The sequence below is a fragment of the Amblyomma americanum genome, chromosome 8, assembly GCF_052857255.1.
Source record: "Amblyomma americanum isolate KBUSLIRL-KWMA chromosome 8, ASM5285725v1, whole genome shotgun sequence".
In the NCBI taxonomy this organism is placed as follows: Eukaryota; Metazoa; Arthropoda; class Arachnida; order Ixodida; family Ixodidae; genus Amblyomma; species Amblyomma americanum.
The window spans coordinates 23,799,631-23,818,298 of record NC_135504.1 but is presented as its reverse complement, the minus strand read 5'-3'; the positions used below and the strand labels follow the sequence as shown (position 1 = coordinate 23,818,298).

The 18,668-nt window shown below is 50.7% G+C and overlaps 2 protein-coding genes across 2 annotated transcripts; one reads left to right on the top strand and one right to left on the bottom strand.

Moving 5' to 3' along the window:
* Nucleotides 1-807: 807 nt before the first annotated feature.
* LOC144100141 (uncharacterized) lies at nucleotides 808-8,958 on the bottom strand. The gene is made up of 4 exons (XM_077633172.1): nucleotides 8,755-8,958; nucleotides 5,470-5,790; nucleotides 2,082-2,272; nucleotides 808-916 (listed from the first exon to the last, which is right to left on the bottom strand). Exons 2-4 carry the CDS (start codon nucleotides 5,713-5,715, stop codon nucleotides 904-906), a joined length of 450 nt encoding a protein of 149 aa, XP_077489298.1. The 5' UTR covers nucleotides 5,716-5,790; nucleotides 8,755-8,958; the 3' UTR covers nucleotides 808-903.
* Nucleotides 8,959-11,617: 2,659 nt separating this feature from the next.
* LOC144102221 (uncharacterized) lies at nucleotides 11,618-13,373 on the top strand. Its single transcript, XM_077635532.1, has 2 exons — nucleotides 11,618-11,962; nucleotides 13,032-13,373. Exons 1-2 carry the CDS (start codon nucleotides 11,618-11,620, stop codon nucleotides 13,323-13,325), a joined length of 639 nt encoding a protein of 212 aa, XP_077491658.1. The 3' UTR covers nucleotides 13,326-13,373.
* Nucleotides 13,374-18,668: the final 5,295 nt, after the last annotated feature.

Below are 18,668 nucleotides of genomic sequence, written 5' to 3'. Positions count from 1 at the left end.
GTATAGCATACGCTTATAAGAACGAGGATTATCTTTATTTCTATACAAGTGAGCTTGGACCCGGATTTCGACCAAGCTAAGCTTTGGACTGCGCATGCAAAAATGTTGCCGCGAATTATAGAAGTCTTCCCTCTGCTGCTTAATTTCCTCTTCGTTCAAGATCACCTTTTAAAAGCTCACCTAAGCTCACTTAAGCTATCCTATCAACAGTCCTTGCACGTGGTGCACGCAATATGTGCTGATGTACTCGGCGTACGGTGGGCGCAGCTGGCAAAGGACAGGGTTAATTGGAGAGACATGGGAGTGGCCTTTGTCCCGCAGTAGGCGTAGTCAAGCTGATGATGATGACTCGGCGTATATGCTTATAAATACATGAGGCCGTACTGATTTCTGCTTTAAAAAGCTCGCCTTGTCTCCGCTCTACATCTGGGCGAAGACAGCCGTTGTTCCATTAGCAGCACGTCAGGGGCATCACATACGTGATGATCATTTTTTTTGTGCGATAAACTAGCTGTCCGAAAAGATGCGACACAGCAACATCCTCAACTTGTACAAAACAATATACGAAGCCGGCACAGGGCTTCTCGCTAGATCCCAACTCATGCGTTCTTCTCTTTAAAAAAGATAAGAACAGTGCAGGTACGGGTTTAAACGAGATGACAACATGGCCGTTGCAGTATTGATTCGGTGCTGTCCCTTCAGCAGTATGTCCACTAACCAGGTACACATCAAGCTGTTATCAAGTTTTACTGCTTAAAAATGAGCTGAGGCTCATTTATGTAATCACTGATGGGTGTCTAAACTGGATTGAATTGCGGCAAATCTGTTTTTTTATTTTTCTCGAGTTCGTCATTACTGTTCTTTGTTCAGGAACAGGAACCCCGATGACGCCATCGCTGTAGTTCACAAACGGCCACTGCAAAGATCAAAAGAGGCGAAAAGAACGCGCAAACAGTTAAGAGCAATGAAACGCTGCCAGTAGCTATATTCCTTGAGCAGAGCATGTACAACAAGCGCGATATTCCTCGCTCTCGATGCTAGATGAACACAAGCTATACGCGTCTAAAAATATGGGTGTTCGATACTGTTTTCTAGGTCAGCTCGCTCCTGTATTGGTGTTCAGCAGAGCTCCTAGACAGTAACAATTGGGAAAGTGACTACTTGGGAAAAATTGAGGGTACACTTAAGCTCCCCCTTCAGGGCATGACGCGACAGGGTTAATGGTTTAATGCTGATATAAGCGGAATCTATCATTCTCGACAGTACAATCATAGATCACTGGCAGTCCCCATACCCCTCCTGGTGCAGTAATGCAGAGGTTAAGCGATGCACCACTGCCCTGCGATCAGGTGCTGCCACCGGTGGGGCTTGCGAGACCCAGGTTGCTCTTCCGGAGCGACCTCTCGTGACCGATCATCAATGGAACTGACACCTGCCGCGTTGGGCACTTTGCTCATAATCCGATTGGCAGATTGTGGCGACGTTACGAGGTCACGTGACTTACGTGGCCCACCTGCCACCTATGATGACCACCTAGGTTGCTTCAAGGTCAAGCAGGGAGCTGTTCGCTGGAGCCAGACAGACAGTGGCGGAATCAGTGAAGGGGGGGGGGGGGGGGTCTTAGCGAACCCTACGGAAAATTCTGCAGTTGGTAAAATTAATAGCTCTGGTATCCAGGTAAGCTTTGCAGTGGGGACAGATGGCTGGGCTCGCAAAAGTTTAGTGTAAAGTAGTAGTAGTGGTTAATTAAAATAATAATAAAAAGGAAGGATAAGATTTTTGCTACCCCCGCCATCTGCCATTGATACCGAAGCAGCGGAAATAAAGGATAGCAGGCCGAATGGAGAAATGAAATGAAAGAGGTGAGGGGACAGGAATAGAGGATACGGGGAGATGTAACATACACAAACCATTTACACAATAAGAAATGTGTACAGGTTGCGCGCGTGATTAGTTCATGATGGGGCAATGTGTGCTAAAGCCCCCAAAATACATTTCTGTCGAAAATAAGGGGACGTGTCTACGAGAACAAGCTGTCGGCGCTCGACTCACGCGCTGTGTATGGAATTCGGTGCACTCACGCTTTCTTGATCGGAGTCGAGTTGTCAACGGACAGACGGCGCACCGGATGCTTAGTGCGGATCACTTCCCCCATGGACACGCGCCGGTCAATCGCGGCTCGTCCGGGAAGCGGCTCACGGGGGTCCGGGTACGGCTCGTCGGCGTCCTTCACCGCCTCCGTAGAGTCCACTGGAGTCCCTGCGGCATCCACCTGCGAGAGAGGGTACAGCGCGGGTACGTTGCCCGACCATGGCCGTTCAAGCGCTTCAGCGTATTTTCACTCCGTCGTTTCTTCCCTTCGTCCCGCGTTCCCGTTTTAGTGTGTAAAGGCGCGCTCACACTAGCGGGAAGCTTCCCGCGCCGGCACAGCGTCAACGTCGACGCTGCCTCGCAGCTCCTCAGAATGACGCTCACACTGCGCGCGTTTTCTCGGTGCGGTTGTCTTGGAATGTGGAGAGAGGAGGCGCTGAGGGAGGACCCGAACGAGCAGAGAGAGAAGGGGATAGTCACATGACACTAGAGAAGACTGGAAAGCGCACCCTGCTAGCTCCCCTCCCGTCGCCCTGTCAAAGCAGCCGCCGAGTGCCCGGCCGGCCGGCCTTGTCGGCCGGCCGGACGCGCGCAGCCTCCGCCTCCGCCGACGGGGTCACTGAACTGGGACCGACGTCACGGTTCACGGTCGGCGCCCATTGGCTGTTCTGTCACCGGCACGGGAAAAATAGGTACCGAACCCATCGCTCCGCGGGACGGCAGAGCAGGCTGTCCGCGGGAGAAAAACCGGCTTGGGCGGGAAGCGGCACGCGGGAAACGCCCGGCGTTGCGCGTTTTCCCGCTAATGTGAGCGCGCCTTAAGGGAAGTCGAGGGTATGACGAAATCCCGTCTGGCCTGTGGAATATACGAAAAAAAAAACTCGCAGGGCTCTTAAGACTATGTAACGCGAGATTCATCGACAGCTGGTGTAGTGGTGAAGTGATGCACCCCTGCACTGGCAGGCGGCTGTTCCAAACAGATGACCGTGATAAAAGGTGAGTGCATTAAAGACCGGTGGGTGCGTTAATAAAAATTGCCAGTGGCTTAGCTCGGCTATGCCTGGATATACGTAGCGAAAGCACGTAGCATACGCATATACGTAGCATATACGTAGCATTGCTCGGTTAGCCTTGGTTAATACTGATTGCAAGTCCAGGTTAGTCAGGTTAGTTACTGTCACGTGGTTCGTCACGTGATTGGTCACGCGACCAGTCCCGTGACCGGTCACGTGGCGCGGTGCGACCATGGTGGGACTGCGAGCACGGCGAAACTGTGAGTTCGTGGCCAGTGTAGCTTTCGCACTAATATCCACCCGGTGGGCGGATGTCATTAACGCGCCCGCCGGTTAAGGCGCGCTCACACTAGCGGGAAGCTTCCCGCGCCGGCACAGCGTCAACGTCGACGCTGCCTCGCAGCTCCTCGGAATGACGCTCACACTACGCGCGTTTTCTCGCTGCGGTTGTCTTGGAATGTGGAGAGAGGAGGCGCTGAGGGAGGACCCGAACGAGCAGAAAGAGAAGGGGATAGTCACGTGACACTAGAGAAGACTGGAAAGCGCACCCTGCTAGCTCCCCTCCCGTCGCCCTGGCAAAGCAGCCGCCGAGTGCCCCGGCCGGCCGGGGCCGGCCGGCCGGCCCCCGACGGGGTCACTGAACTGGGACCGACGTCACGGTTCACGGTCGGCGCCCATTGGCTGTTCTGTCACCGGCACGGGAAAAATAGGTACCGAACCCATCGCTCCGCGGGACGGGAGAGCAGGCTGTCCGCGGGAGAAAAACCGGCTTGGGCGGGAAGCGGCACGCGGGAAACGCCCGGCGTTGCGCGTTTTCCCGCTAATGTGAGCGCGCCTTTACGCCGACGGTGACGACGGCGGTTGACGACGACGCGCAAACCAGGGACGGGCCACCTAACAGCTGTCGCTGTAAAGTTACAGGGCAGTCGGACATCTGATGTGACAATACTGCGAGATCAGTTGGATTTACCGTGTATGATTACTTTGATGCTTTTTCTGTAGTGAATGCTTTTAATCCAAGCCGAGGTTTCATAAGCGTAGCAGAGCTTTTCTGGAGGGTGCAGTTGGGCGGAGGTTTGTCGAGGGTGATGGTAGGGGGTGCTTAAACTATTTAAATCACCTGCAAACTCATACCTGAAGCTGCTCAGAACGCGTCTCATGGGACGTCCTTATGGCAAATAATTAATCCTATGCAATGACTGGATAAATGCGTTTATTGTGAACGAAGAGCAAGCTGGCATTGCTTTTCTTCCCTCGCAGTGGCGTTGTACCTCTCCATTCGAAAATACAAAAATTTTGTTGAATTATTATAACCACGTATTCTCACCTGCAACTGAAGATGACAGCCGCACACACCCCAAATTAACAAGCACCGCCGAATCCATTGAATTAACTGAAACCTCACCATCGAATACTAATTTGTGTTAATGAGGATGCCTTGATTAATTTCTTTCTGCTATGTTTTAAGGTCTCTGGATCGAATCTAGGCTATACGGTGTCCATACTTCGGTGGGGGCGAAATGTAACATACGCCCGCGGGCGATGCGATGTCAGCACATGCTGAACAAAGGCGGTCGACTTTAGTGCGGAGACCTACACTACAGCGGCGCTGTGTACAACGTCGGGGAGTTAAATGATGCAAAACTAAATCATACACCTTAATTTTGTAATGCCAGCGTTATCTTTCTTATTCTGTCTTGTTTGTGCCCATGCGGGGGGTCTTCAGTATATTTTGAAGAAATAAATGGCCTAACGGCACCGAGCAAGCGTCCACATAAAATTTGCAGATAATCACGAAATAATAGGGGATGTGCGCTTGTTAGGTCCAAGCGTGAAAAATCCAGAACGGGCACGTGGTGGAATGGGCCCCTGCTTGGACCGACGACCAATCATTAAATTCAAAATGGCAGCCACTGGACAGAGGGGTGTGTGGGTGCTCGGTACGGCGTAAACACAAGAAGTGCCGGAGGACGAATTGGAACAGTTCACTGGAAGACATGAAATACAGGGTGAATAAAGCTTCGTCGTCACGATAGTCGTGTCTTTGCCGTATGTTTGAACTTTTCCCGGACATGAGATATAATCGCATGGGCGCTTGTTCTGTTTTTGTTTTTTTTAAGGAAAATTCAAATCCATAACAGGAACGGGTGCGGGCGCTTATTCAAGCATGAGCGGTTGGCCAGTATTTTGCGGCATATATTGCTTGGCAAATATGAAGTCGGTATACTTGTTTTCTTCTTTCAAGAGGATTGACCGGTGGATACTTTCGTCAAGAAAAGCGCACTGAAAGTGCAACAGGACGGAAGAAACAGATGACCGCACGACACCCTGAGTGACTCCCTGCGATGTCCCTGACCGCACCTACCTGATCTGACAGGTCATGCTCTTCGGCCGTCGGCTGCAACGGTTGTCCTGCGGGGGTTGCCTGGCCCGAGGCTACGTCAGGTTCTTCTAATGTGACAGGAAGGTGGGTGTGGCGGGCGGCGCCTTTGGCCCTAGACGCGTGCCTCCTCGTGGAGCTCCTGGAGCGCTCCTTGGAGCTAACGCGGCTGTCCGCCAGTGAGCTTTCCGACGAGCGGTTCGACTTCTGGTCCGGGCTGCCTTTCTTCATCCCTTGATCGAATCAGGATCTCGGGAGGCCTACCAGTTAGATATCAGTAGGTTGCCCGGCGGGCCTTCGGTGTGTCTGCGCCCAAAAATAAAGTGAGATCATTGCGAGGGATCGGGAGTATTATAGGCCCAAACCCAAGTGCACGAATAGCTTGGAGGGAGAGCATCGGCCTCGCGTGCAATAGGACTGAGGTTCAAATCCCAGTGCCGCGCAATTCTCCACCTGGTTAAAAAAAAAAAAAACTTCGCGCGTCGATGGAATTGCACAACCAGGCCTGGGGTGCGGCCTGATCACGGTGACTAGAACCGACAACGCACTCTTTCACCAGAGCAGGTTTTGGCCACCCTGGTGTAGCACTTGGCCACAACCTTCTATGATCCAACCGATTAACCCCCAGCTCTCAATCCCCAGAGGCTGCGAAGCAACTGACCAAGGCGGCGGTCAGACCTGTGACGCAGCGGAGGATGCTAAGAATGCTAAGTTTGCGGGCATACGGTGGGCGCAGCTGGCAAAGGACAGGGTTAATTGGAGAGACATGGGAGAGGCCTTTGCCCTGCAGTGGGTGTAGTCAGGCTGATGATGGTGAGTCCAAACCCCAGACTAGCTCAAACTGCCCACTCTCTCTTAGCGTTGTAGATCTTCTACGAAGAAAGAAAAGGCGCAGTAAATTTCGCACTTCCGGGGGACACCCAAGCAGCGCCATGAGAGAAGGGATGAAGGAGAGAGTTGAAGGGGGGGGGGCGGTTGGGTTATGGCTTATGGGGGGTTTAAAGTCCCAAAGCGACTCAGGCTATGAGAGACGACGTAGTGAAGGGCTCCGGGAACTTCGACCACCTGGTGTTCTTTAACGTGCACTGACATCGCACAGCACACGGGCCTCTAGAATTGAAATGGGGGGTGGGGAGGGGGGAGCTAGGCCGTAAGTGGCATCATAGGTAGTGGCAATGCCTGGATTAAATATGATCAAGCATTTGGTGTGTTTTAACGTGCGCGGGAATCGCACGCAGGTGGGTTTGCGCTTGCCGTCAACCAAAATGCAGCCCAATTCGAGACACCTCTCAGCCAGGGACGCTAAGCCTAACAGCCCTTCACACGTCTCTTCAGCAGCTACTCGGTCGTTCTCTTTCTTTCTTAAGTAACGTGTGACGTCAGCGCGCTATTTTTTTTAGTTTCAAAGCCAAGCGACAAGTAGCGGGAGCCAAGAGAACCAAAAGCGCTTATCCTTAATTCACGTTAATGGCAACCGATTAACTCCATCGAACTCGATCGTACCAGCGGAACGTCGCGACCGCTTTTGCGACAAGGAAGGGAAATTTATATAGTACAAGCTCTCAAGGGCAAATGCTTCTAGAGAAAACACGGTAGTATTTGTCGACAAAAAGTGTCACCGATCACGTGACTACCCCATGAATATAGCCCGTGCCTCGCGGCTTGTGCTGTCTTTGTCGTCATCAGGTGAAGAGCGCGGTCGCAAAGAAATGGAGTCAAACGCCTTGAAACGCCGTTCAAGACAACATCCCGAAATGACAGCATGGCACTGCGTCCTACGTACCATCGCAGTAGGACGCTGCACGTACGCGGACGAACGCCTTCGGGATGCTGCCCGCAAGCACGCGGCACGATAAGATGCTCAGGCCCGCGGCAACACATTTCACATGCCACAAAGCGCTCTTTGCCACACTTCCAAAGCGAGAACACCGTCGTCACCAACTCGTGCGTGGCAGGAAATGCAACAATTAAAAAAGCGCAACGTAGACCACCTAGCGCTCATAATCCGCTTCACACCAGTGTAATAGTTATTAAATATTTTTGTCGACCTCGAAATGCTCAGATATTACAGGACATAGCATTTGCTGTACTTCACCCCAAACCCAGAAGCACGAAAGAAAAAGCCAATGCGCTGTAAGATGGGGTAAAAGTCACCCCCGTTGTGCCTGTTCCAAAGTTGACGCGATCAACCATGCAACTATACATACCGCATCGTGAAAGAGAGACGTCCACTTCGGAGATTTGACCCCTCATCATTTTATCATCGCATCTTGTCTCACACGCTAGGGCCCTGCTGGGCAAAGAGTCAGGTGCCGTGTGTTGGTAATACTCAGTGTAAGTGAGATATTTCCTCCCTTTCTAGTCGGTTGCTGCGTGGTACGATCCGTCGTGAATGTTAGCCACCAAAAAAAATCTTTGCACTAGATTGGCTGTTGCGTACCAGCATCCTGCACAGTAATACACATAACTGTCATGATGAAGGTTTATGAATAATTAGGTACGCCGACCTAAATGGGCCTCACCCCCTTCCCTGTTTTCTTTTCGTGAGTGATCCTATTGCGAGATCGGTAGTGCTGCAACGGTTGGGATCGCAACGTCACAAAATATGAGAGATGACACCACAGCATTGTTTCGTCTATCCTCTCCGCTGTCCTCTCTCGTCGCGGGTGTCAAGTTTTAACGCGATAGCGTTAGATCTCCTGTTCAGCGGCAACCTCTAGAAAAGCAGGTGGCCCACCTACCACCTAGGTCACGTGACCTTGTGACGTCACCACAACCTGACCACCATGGCAGGTGGCAGTTCAGTTAATCACTGGAAGTGAGAGGTTGCTCGCAACGAACAACAGCTGGGTCTCACAAGCCCCATCCGTGGCTATGCTCTGCCGTACGTAACAGTAGTGCACCGCTTAACCGCTGCACCAGCGTGTCCGAAGTGGTAGGAGTACTCGCCTCTAGTGATCTCCAAATGTAAAGCAGCGAATAACCAAATCCGCATATGTGTGCATAAAAGCAGAAGAACCAAGGCGTCATAGAAGGTGTACACGCGTGGGGTGGATCTCCATTGCTATCGCACTCTGCTCCTACGGGTAGGTTAAGCGTTATATAGGATTGTGAAAGAAAGAACAGTGTCCTTGTCTCCGAAATGATACGAAGAGGACCCCAGGCACTCGACGGGACCCATTAACGCTACCGTGACGTAACCTTAAGGCGCAACTTAGGTGTCCCCTTCATTTTAAAAGCAGTTGCTAAGCTCCTGGTCGCCTTAAATACCTTTGTTGCGTCTTCCAAGGACGACGACTGCCATGTTTGTCCGCGGGGCCGTTGGCCCAGCGGGGCAGTCACGGTATCTGTGGCTGAACTCGAAGCTGGGTCATCTCCTTAGCGGCACTGCATCAGCCTGGGCCCTTGTTTCTGTCGACGTCCTGTGGCGGGCAACAGCGCTGAGCCGTTCGTCTTTGTCGTTCACTCCCCTAACGTGTTGCGTCACGTGCCCAGGATTGCTTCAGCCACTGTGAATGTAGGATACCTTAACGCGACAGAACAGGTATAACTGAAAACTTGAAATGCAGTGAAAATCTGGAAAATGGCTCATTTCCATACCTCGTGACCAAGGCTTTCTGCAGTGGTTCTACATTTAATGCAGGGTTTTTCCGTTTTTCGAGTTTTTAATTAGCAAGCACTTGTAGTAGCCATTCCCCGCATTTGGCCGTTGTGTGTTTGTCTCTTTACCTGTGTTTGTCTGAACAAGATTTCGTGTCAGGCTGCTCACCTGCCCACCAGATGGTGGGCCACATGCCCCGTTATATATGTGTCAGGTGGCAGCCCATTTATTTGTGAGAGTCTTCTCGGGAAGAGCAACCCACCCAAGTCCCACTCATGGCAGCACCTGCCAAAGAAGGGCAGTGGCGCATCTCTTTACCGCTGCACCACTGCGCCAGGAGTGGTAGGAAGACTCGCAGGTGTCTATGAATGTGGAGAAGGACCAATTCCGCATGTATGGACATTAACCTATTATCGCTATCCAAACAACTTCCAACCGTGAACACTGGATCAGAACACAGGAACCGAAGGGAAAACCGAACTGTTCGCACACCTAATTCGCATTTGGCCTAACTACTCATACTGACCATAATGTTTTTTTTTAATCCAGTACCCGTGCCTCTGTCTAACCTTTCCTGCATATTGCACGGAAATTGACGGGAAAAACTTTCAATACCTAAAGGTATTTTTTATTTATGTTTTCTTACATTACAAGCGCTATATTAACACCAATTATTTATCTCGTTTAGCATGACGCTTCTTTGTTTGCATGCTTTGTTTTCCTGGAGCCCCCCATGCGCGTTGTTTTCCCCCGTGCCCAGAAACTAGTTAATCAAAGAAGTAATCATCTTTGGGCGCGAAGTTGCCTAATTTCAAATCTCATCCGTGAACATTGGGGCATTTACAGTTCCGATAACGAGGAAATAACTTTCGCGGACGTCGAAAAATGCGCATAGGTTTTACTGGCCGACAAAGAAGACGACCGATCGTCAAGGTTAAAGAAGAAGATGCCCAGCCTGCGCTGCTTGTGATTTCTGGTGCGGCATAGCTTCAAGTATCGTTCTCTGCGCGGATCCCGCTCGAGAGGCCGAGCAGTATCCCAAGAAAACCTTGCGTTGACGTCGCAGCGGGGCCAGTGGTGCAATTTAGTCCGCGAGGGACACATATCGGTGAGTGAGTGCCGCTGCTCGCGCACAACTCAGACAAGTATTGGATTGCCTCTTCTAATAGCTTTCCTTTCTGATAACTTGTGCCGCATCTAAGTGGCCGTTCGCAGCTGAGAGTGGCTCACAACCAGTGGTAACTGTCGTGTCCGGGCAGTAAGGACAAGGCGGGCTTAGACATAACTCGGTTTATTTCATCGCAGCTACCGGGACGCACGCCTTCTGCGTATCGGTGTCGGCCATTGAGTCCCCTCACCCCCGAAGAGACTGGTGGCTCAAACCAGTGCAGCAGCTGAACACGTCTTGGCTTCGTTGAGACTTACGAACGCTCAGAAGCAGGACTACGACGCCATCTCAGTCCCTTGGGCGGTTCGGCTGCTCGCGCATGTGGCGCCATCTGTCGGCCCTGCCGCTCACCACAATAACAGCCCGCGAACAGAAAGCTTGTACATGACGTCGCAGGCGTCATGGTGATCGACTCGCGTCTCTTATACAGTGCAGACTGGAGCAGGTTTCAACAATTATATTGCAAGAATGCACAGTCTTTGTCAATAATATACAGCTCAAGGGGTTTGCTTCTGAGCCGTGTAGCCGGGCTGTTAAGCACATTTGACAGTCCTAAGCTTTGGAGGGTTGAGGACTTAAGTTCCCCCCGCCTTCGTGAGATTAGGGTCCCTGAGTATGCAAGAGGAGCCGCGCTGCAGGGCTCAGAAGCAGGCACCTTGGTCTGTATACTTTTGACAAACACTGTACAGCTTTTTGAAGCGAAAGCTCCACTACGCTGGGTAAAGTCAATTTCGCCGTGCGTTGCCGGTTGACCATCAAGTGAGCTAGAGGTCAAGTGTGGCTATAGGCCTTACCATATGTGGTCCACCATGGCGTCGCACCATTTGGCCTTTGACTTTGAACTTTGACCTCGACCTCTGACCTTTCGATTCGTCGGTAGAGGGTGGTAGAATAGTCGCGTGAATATCGCGTGATGTCGTGAGATGGAAACTGCCGTTGTGACGTCAGTCTGGGGGGAATATAAGCCGGAGCCGTGCGCTTGACAGATGCCATGGAATAGTGCGGCGAGGAGCGCACGTGTAGCGTTCACCGGGTGAGCAACCTCTCACGATCAACCTTTAATTTAACTGCCATCTGCCAGGGTGGCAGGGTGGGCACGCTGCCTATCCAGTGTGCGGAACGCAATCAACGTTACAGACGCCTAGCCGCGTCTACTTGCCCGATACACCACAGCTTTCGCTCTTTAACCAAGTTCATTAGTAGTTAAACCGCAGCAGATTTTTGCTATTGTGCTCGTTCGCAGTCGTGGCTAACGTGACTTCGGTGGAAGCGTAACATTTATTTTACTGCGTCATCGAGAAAAGACTTCGACTTATGACAGACTGAACTGCTCTCCTCAGCACAAGACCAAGCAGGCGAGCAACATGAACAACGCCAGCCGACGGTCACCCGTGGCAGCGAGTACTCTGTCATCAGTCTCGGAGTCCTCGCAAGACCTGACTGAGATGGCCAAAGACGAAGCCCCCATTGGACCTGAGTCGCGAAGCCCGCAGAGACGCGACGCGCCGGTCGGCCGGGACCATGCAGCCCTCAAGACGGCCCGGAAGGGCCCCGCTCATGGCAGAGGCATACTCAAACCCAATCTATTACCAGGCGCTGGCTCTGCATACGGGGCTCATGAACAGCGTCGGAGGCTTCCTGTCGACAAGGACAATCCCAAGGACAGCCAGCAGTCCATACATCAGGAGCCACTGGAAGCCGCAAAGCAGGTAGGCGTGTTCACACACCACATTGAAGCGAAAGCTTCACTACGCTAGGTATAAAATCGATTTCGCCGTGCGTTGCCGGTTGACCTTCAAGTGATCCAGAGGTCAAGTGTGGCTCTAGGCCTTACCATATGTAGTCCACCATGGCGCCGCACCACTTGACCCTTCGATTCGCCGGTAGAAGGCGGTAAAATGGTCACGTGACAATCGCATGATGTCGCGCGATGCAAACTGCAGTCTTGACGTCAGTCTGGGGCGAATATATAGGCCGCGGCGCTAATTAGGTGACCAACCTCTCGCGATCAACGGTTAATTTAGATGCCACGTGCCAGGGTGGCAGGGTGGACGCGCTGCCTATACAGCGTGCTGAACGCACTCAACGTTACAGGCGGCAAGCCGCGTCTAGTTGCCCGATACACCACAGCTTTCGCTCTCTAACCAGGTTCAGCAGTAATTAAACCGCAGCTAATTTTTGCTCGAAGAGGTCCGGCTGGTTTTGAGCGAGAAGTCTTAGCAATCTCAAAAGGTGTCTGCACTTTAAACCTAGGTCATCAATGACAAAAGATGCGCTTATGAGGTAGTAATTTGTTTATGAGTAGAGTTACACTTTATAGCTATCTAACGATGTAATTGCACCATTAATTACTATTGCAGTTGTGATGAGATGGGGGTGCCGTACTTGTACGTATTGAGCTCCTTCAGACAATCACTCAGAAGTCATGATCATACCATCCACCATCATCATTAATATTATTTATCATCGTAATCTCAGTCAGTTCGTCAAAAACAATGCTCTCGACACAGCGTGATGCAAGTTACAGCCGCTTCGTGGCGGCACACTTGTTTTCTCCTCCTTCTGTCCATCTTTCCTCACACGTTCGCTCACGACGCAGCCATAAGGGGCGCTAGGGGAATGTGCCGTGCAATAGGTCGAACAATAGCGTTTGTCCGTGCTTCCGCCTGAACGAAATGCATTCCCCACCGGGCAGATGCAGCGGAAGCCTGTCCGACTGCTACCTTTTTGTTGCTGCTTCCATGCGTGCAAACAGTAATTAACTAAACGTCTTCACAGCTGCGAAGCGATGGAGGTCCTCCGGCTCCAATGGCCAAAGCGCTGTTCACTGCCTTGCCCGCTGATGAGAGCGCGCTGCCGCTTGCCAAGCGCAAGAGAGTGTCCATCGACCCACATCCAACCGTCGATATCGTCACACCGGACATGACGTCATCACCTCCGCCACAGGTTCCACTTCGGACGGTGCCGCAGCGCCGTTTTCCTGCAGATGATGGCTGTTCCGCATCCCGGGCTGCGCAACTGTACAAGCACCTCAGTGAGGCGGCCGCCATTTTGGGCTGTTTGTTGACTTAGTTTCGAATGGTCCCTGAGAATGGGAAGCAAAACTATGATGGACATTATCTAGCCACGACTTATCACATATTGATAAATATACACTTGCTTTTCTGTAAGCCTTTGGTTTTCAGCTTTAATCTGCATTGTATATCTGAACCTAGCGTGTGAATTCATGTACGAGGCAAGACATTATCGGCGTTTCATAATTTTATGCATGCTCCTATTTTGACGGGAGAGGGTGGATGTCTGAATGATAACCGTCAAACTGCAAACTGGAAACAAAAAATATCTCTGGAGAGGGGCTGGTGATCAACGTTTGCGCACATTCCTCACCAGCAGCCTTTCTTCATAGAAGCTGCGTTTTTATCCTCTCGACCAACTGACCGCTGACTCTTAGCGGCTGATGTGAAAATATTGTGACTTATGCAGTCTTTCGCGATCGATGTAATATGTAGCTGTGCATGCCTAATTTCATACTGTGTTATTTTTCGACTTCAGTGCAATACTGGCCGCAATAAAATTGGTTTTTTCGTGCCTCTAAATTTCTGCACTTCTGTTGAGCCTTCAGTCTTCTCTATGAAAATCCGCAGAAAATAGATGATGTGATAAAAATAAGCCTCGCATTGCTAAGAAAACACCGGTGAAATTCCCGGTATTAATGTGAAAAAATCCTCAGTAATATACACTCGACAAATGCAGCAAGTGAAGTCCGGGCTGCCAAAAACTGCCTTCAGTATTGTCCCTTTCTCCAACAAATTATAACCGAATTGTTAGAACGCAAATCTGCGGCTCATACCAGAACTGCCCTGACAGCAATAAGTGCTGCTTTTCAAGGAATAACCTTCGTCCTGAACTGGCACGAATGAAATCAGACGTCTCGATTGCTTTCTTTACAGCGTGAAATTATGTTGCAAAAATTGCTCTTATTACTCCCCTAGACGTCTCACAATTCCTTCATTTAAATTTACATATATTCGCGGAACCAAAATAATTGCCTATTATTTACTAATTATCTTCTTATTCAATGTAATAATAAATTCTACACACTGTCTCCCCAAAACTGAGCAGCACTGCGTAGGCCAAACACTACGGCTGTCAATACGCCGCGATGTTCAAAGTGTAAATAAAACGTAGAAACGATTCGGCGTATAGGCCGGCACCTCGACTGTTGCGTGATTGGATGCTGTGACAGGTCATAGCCCAAGCACTGACCAACTAGAAGCGGTTTCTGCATGTTACCTCTTTGTAGAAAAGGAGTAGCCAGAAGCCACTCCCCCTTACTCACTACAGCGTTAACATTTAAGAGATCCCCGTATGCGTAAAATCTTAGGTCACTACAGAATGACCTTAGGAAGTTGTTTGGTTTGTGGTTTACAGGGGTTTAACATCCCAAATCGACACACGCTATACGGATGCCGTGCACTGACATCGCACAGTACACGGGCCTCTAGAATTTCGCCTGCATCGAGATTCGACCGCTCCGGCCTGGAACGAACCCGCATCTTTCGGGTCAGCAGCCGAGTGCCATAACCACTGAGCCACCGCGGCGGCCCTTACGAAGTTGTTTCTTGAGGAATGTATTGGAGGGCTAGTTGGGAAGAAGACACAGGCAGCGTAGTGTCCTTTATCGTTGTAGCCGTGTCTGTAAATGCTGCTGATATTCTTATTGTCCTTGTCTCTAAGTGCTGATCATATCCTGATTACCTTTGTCATGCTAAAGTGCCCTTAGAACCCTGGTTATTTAACAAAAGTCCCGATAAACTGATGCGACCTCTGCAGGTTCTGTGAGCCACCGGGCCTTCAGCAGTTGTATCATTGTCTTTGATAAATGCAGGACAAATAACTCTTTTGTCAGGAGACAACTGTAGTTCGGAGTGTCTCCGCCCAAGTGAATAGACGTCGTGCTTACGTAGGCAACGTTTGATGCATAATTTGGTGTTGTTCGCCCGCAGGTCATCGGCCGCCTGTGTACAGGATGATAGACGCGTCGACGTCTCGCTACGCCGTAACAGTTCTTAATCCGACGCCCGACGAACGTGCCGCAAGCGAACGACCATCTTACCTCGAGAGGTAATAGTTTCTCCCCAGACACTAACGTTAGGCGTCTAGCGACACCAATTGTGACTCAGCCTTCCCAACTCAGGATATTTCGTGGTGTGATTTGGCTTAGACTATTGAACACTGAATATTTAGTTTCTAGAGATACAGCGTGTCAGGTATGCCCTTGTTTTTTTGCGGAGTTTGCGCCGTCACCGTAGCACTGTGCACTTCGTAGGAAGAGGTGCGTCCTGTACGGGCACATCTTCATCTCTCTTATTCCCGAATTTTTCTTTCCCTTTAGCCCTGTTCTGACGGCGTGTTTAGCATGTCCACATAGTACAGTTATCCCACTCCTCCCTCCACGATAACTACGACATCTTCCAACTCCTGACAGAAAAACTCAGACATCGCCACTCCATCATCGCAAATCACCTTCTTCCTATCGCTGACACCATGGGCACCAAGACCTACTGAACTAGAGACCTGCGCACTTGGCGGGGTCCTATGGGACTGCATGCGCCAACTTTAGTGAACGTTTTGGCCGTTGAGGGCGCTCGGTTGACCTGTTTGTTTCTCATGATCATCATCATCGTTTGCTATTCACAAATGATTTCTCTCCTCTCACTGCCTTCCTGTGCATTTGTCCTGTCTTATTATTTTGAGACCTAGTAATTAACGATGCAAACATGACATTTCTTGACATCCTAGCGGGGAATATTTTGTTTGCGCGCATGCATGCGTGAGACTTTCCGACTTCTTTGCTAAGGCAATGGACGAATGATGAATACTCAAAACGTAGACAAATGACAGGACTATTACATCCTTGAAGTAAAATAACCGACGCCATCTTGCTCAACAGGTTAATTGTAGCGCCACGCCGCCCGTAGCTGCTCTTCTCTAGCGGCAAAAGGCATGAACTAGAAGATGCGCGCTGGAGCAGTGCCAAGTGTGCAGGTCTCTAGTTCAGTAGGTGTTGATGGGCACAGCGGGTCGCAACTGCAGTCTACCAAGCCCAGCACTGGGCAATGGAGATATTGCTATGTGGTTTCGGCTAGCAGGATCATACGGACTAGAACGGCTGCTATCGATAGTCGGAGGTCGACATTGCCTTCTTGCGAGCCGTGCGGCACTGGCATACTTGTCGATTCTTCGTCATAGGTTACTGCGTCGGTCAGTTTGGTCGTTTTCGAGCGATATTTCGCAGGACGTGTCGTTATCTAGGCCTATAGAGTGTCTGAGGGCAGCTTGACCGGAAAATGATGGGATGAGTAAGTTTGGCACAAAGCGTTTGAGCGTCCAAGGTGGCGTGTTTTAAAAGAGAAATATTTACAATGAGCTTGAAATTGTCGAAAGAAACAAACATCATCACTGCTTCTACCTCCTTTCAGTACGTACATGCTTTGCCGCGTCATAACTGTCCCAGTTTACCAAATTCTTGAAGGTCTAGCGTTCTTAATTTGTTGCTATTATGGCACTGTTTTTTAAATTAAATAGCTATATGCGAGTAATAAACAACTCTGCTCCAAAGACACACTCACTGCTTTCAGAAGCCGAAAGACATCGGAGGTGCCGGATGGTGTGGCCAGCATCCTTCACTCGGACTCGAGCGAGCGCCAGTGCAAGACCCCGTTCGGACAAAAGGTCAGTTATCTTTACAATGCATTCTAGGCATTACGTGATTCACTTGCTCGAGTCCACGTGTCCCTTAATGCCTCTAAAGTGTGTAGTTAGCGGTCGCATGGCTTCAGTTGTACTCATGCATGCCTGGCACTAGCGCTGCTGACAAAATTACACAAATTTAGCACACCGTGTACTCTGTTACCTTTGCCGTTACCGGAGTACATGGACTCAGCCCACTGTCGCCGGTGAACACGGGCTGATTGGTCGCGATGCTGTAGGCGCGCGCTCAGCTGCTGGGTACCTCGCGCCATCTGGCGTCATCAAAGCGATTTGCGCATGCTCATTCAAGGCCGGTCTTGAGGGGCGCTTTCGCGCGCTCCCCTCGAGACCGACCGTGGCTCATTGCGCGCGGGCTCCCGGTACTCCGGTACCGGTAAAGGCAACACGGTACAGGGTATGCTAAATGTGTCTATTGCTGCTGCTTCGTGTCCGTGAACACGTCGACGAGGAAGGATAGACCATGCCACTTTTCAGAACATGACAGCCCTGGATCATGCAGATAAAGGCGACAGTTGCGTTCACATGTGCACTGCGCGGTTTGCGAATTTTCAGTAAAACATACATATGATGGTGAAGTAGAACGTTGTCGTCTGCGCCTGTGTTGTGTTTGTTCCTGTTCTCCTGTCGTGTCTAATTCACGCTGTACTAACCTTTTTTCTGTTATGACGGTGACTGAGCAGAAGCTATATATGTTGCCCAGATCACTTCAAAATGGTGATCTTCCGTTAGCTTCGCCATTTTCCGCTATTGCGCGAATGAAGACCATTTCACACGTCCTGAAAACTCTTCCTCAGGGCGAGTCTGCCTCAACAACACACATTTCACAAAACTTGGGTATTGTATGTACGATGTTATGAAGACATTTCGATAGGTGCCAAACTTGAAGTTATGCAAAGAGCGTGTACCGAAACTGCTCTTCGTTGCTTAGTGGTTGGGTCCGCGAGGACTTACCCCTCGGCGATGAGCAGTGTGTTATGCAGCAGTCTTCCACTTTTGTGCAAGACATGGACGACCTCCAGCGACCAGGACGTTCCCTCTCACCGAATGGCACCCTCTGCTACCGAACACCACTCCGTAATTGCTTCCGGAAACAGAATGCCGCCCGGGCAGCTAGACCACCCGGACCGGAGAGATCGGCCCCAGAAGACTGTTGCCCAAAAGCTGTTAGCTTCCATGGACCAGCTGCCGAGCGCCGCTGCAGACTACCGCTCCAGCCGAAGTCACGCAGTGCCGCCACCTGGAGGACAACGGCTGAGTTACGGTGGGCGGAACCGTATAGTCTAGTGCGTGTCGAAACAATGTAAAGAGCCTGTTTGAACCAAATTTTCAAGCGAAAAGCTTCACTACGCTAGGTAAAGCAGTCGTCGCGTAGGCCTGAGAATGGCCTTGAACGACCTTCAGCCCAACCATTTTAGCTGTGTATGTGGTATAGTTATGGTGTCGAATCCTTGACCTCTGACCTTCACTCATGATCTTTAGTTGACCTTTGACATTGGCGGACCTTTGGGTTGACCGTTGACCTTAAGAGCATCCGATGGCGTTATGTGAGGCCACGTGATGACATGTTATGGCGGTGTCGTAAGACCATGTCATAGACATAGACCACGTCATAGATATAGAACGGCTGCCGCGAGCGTGTAG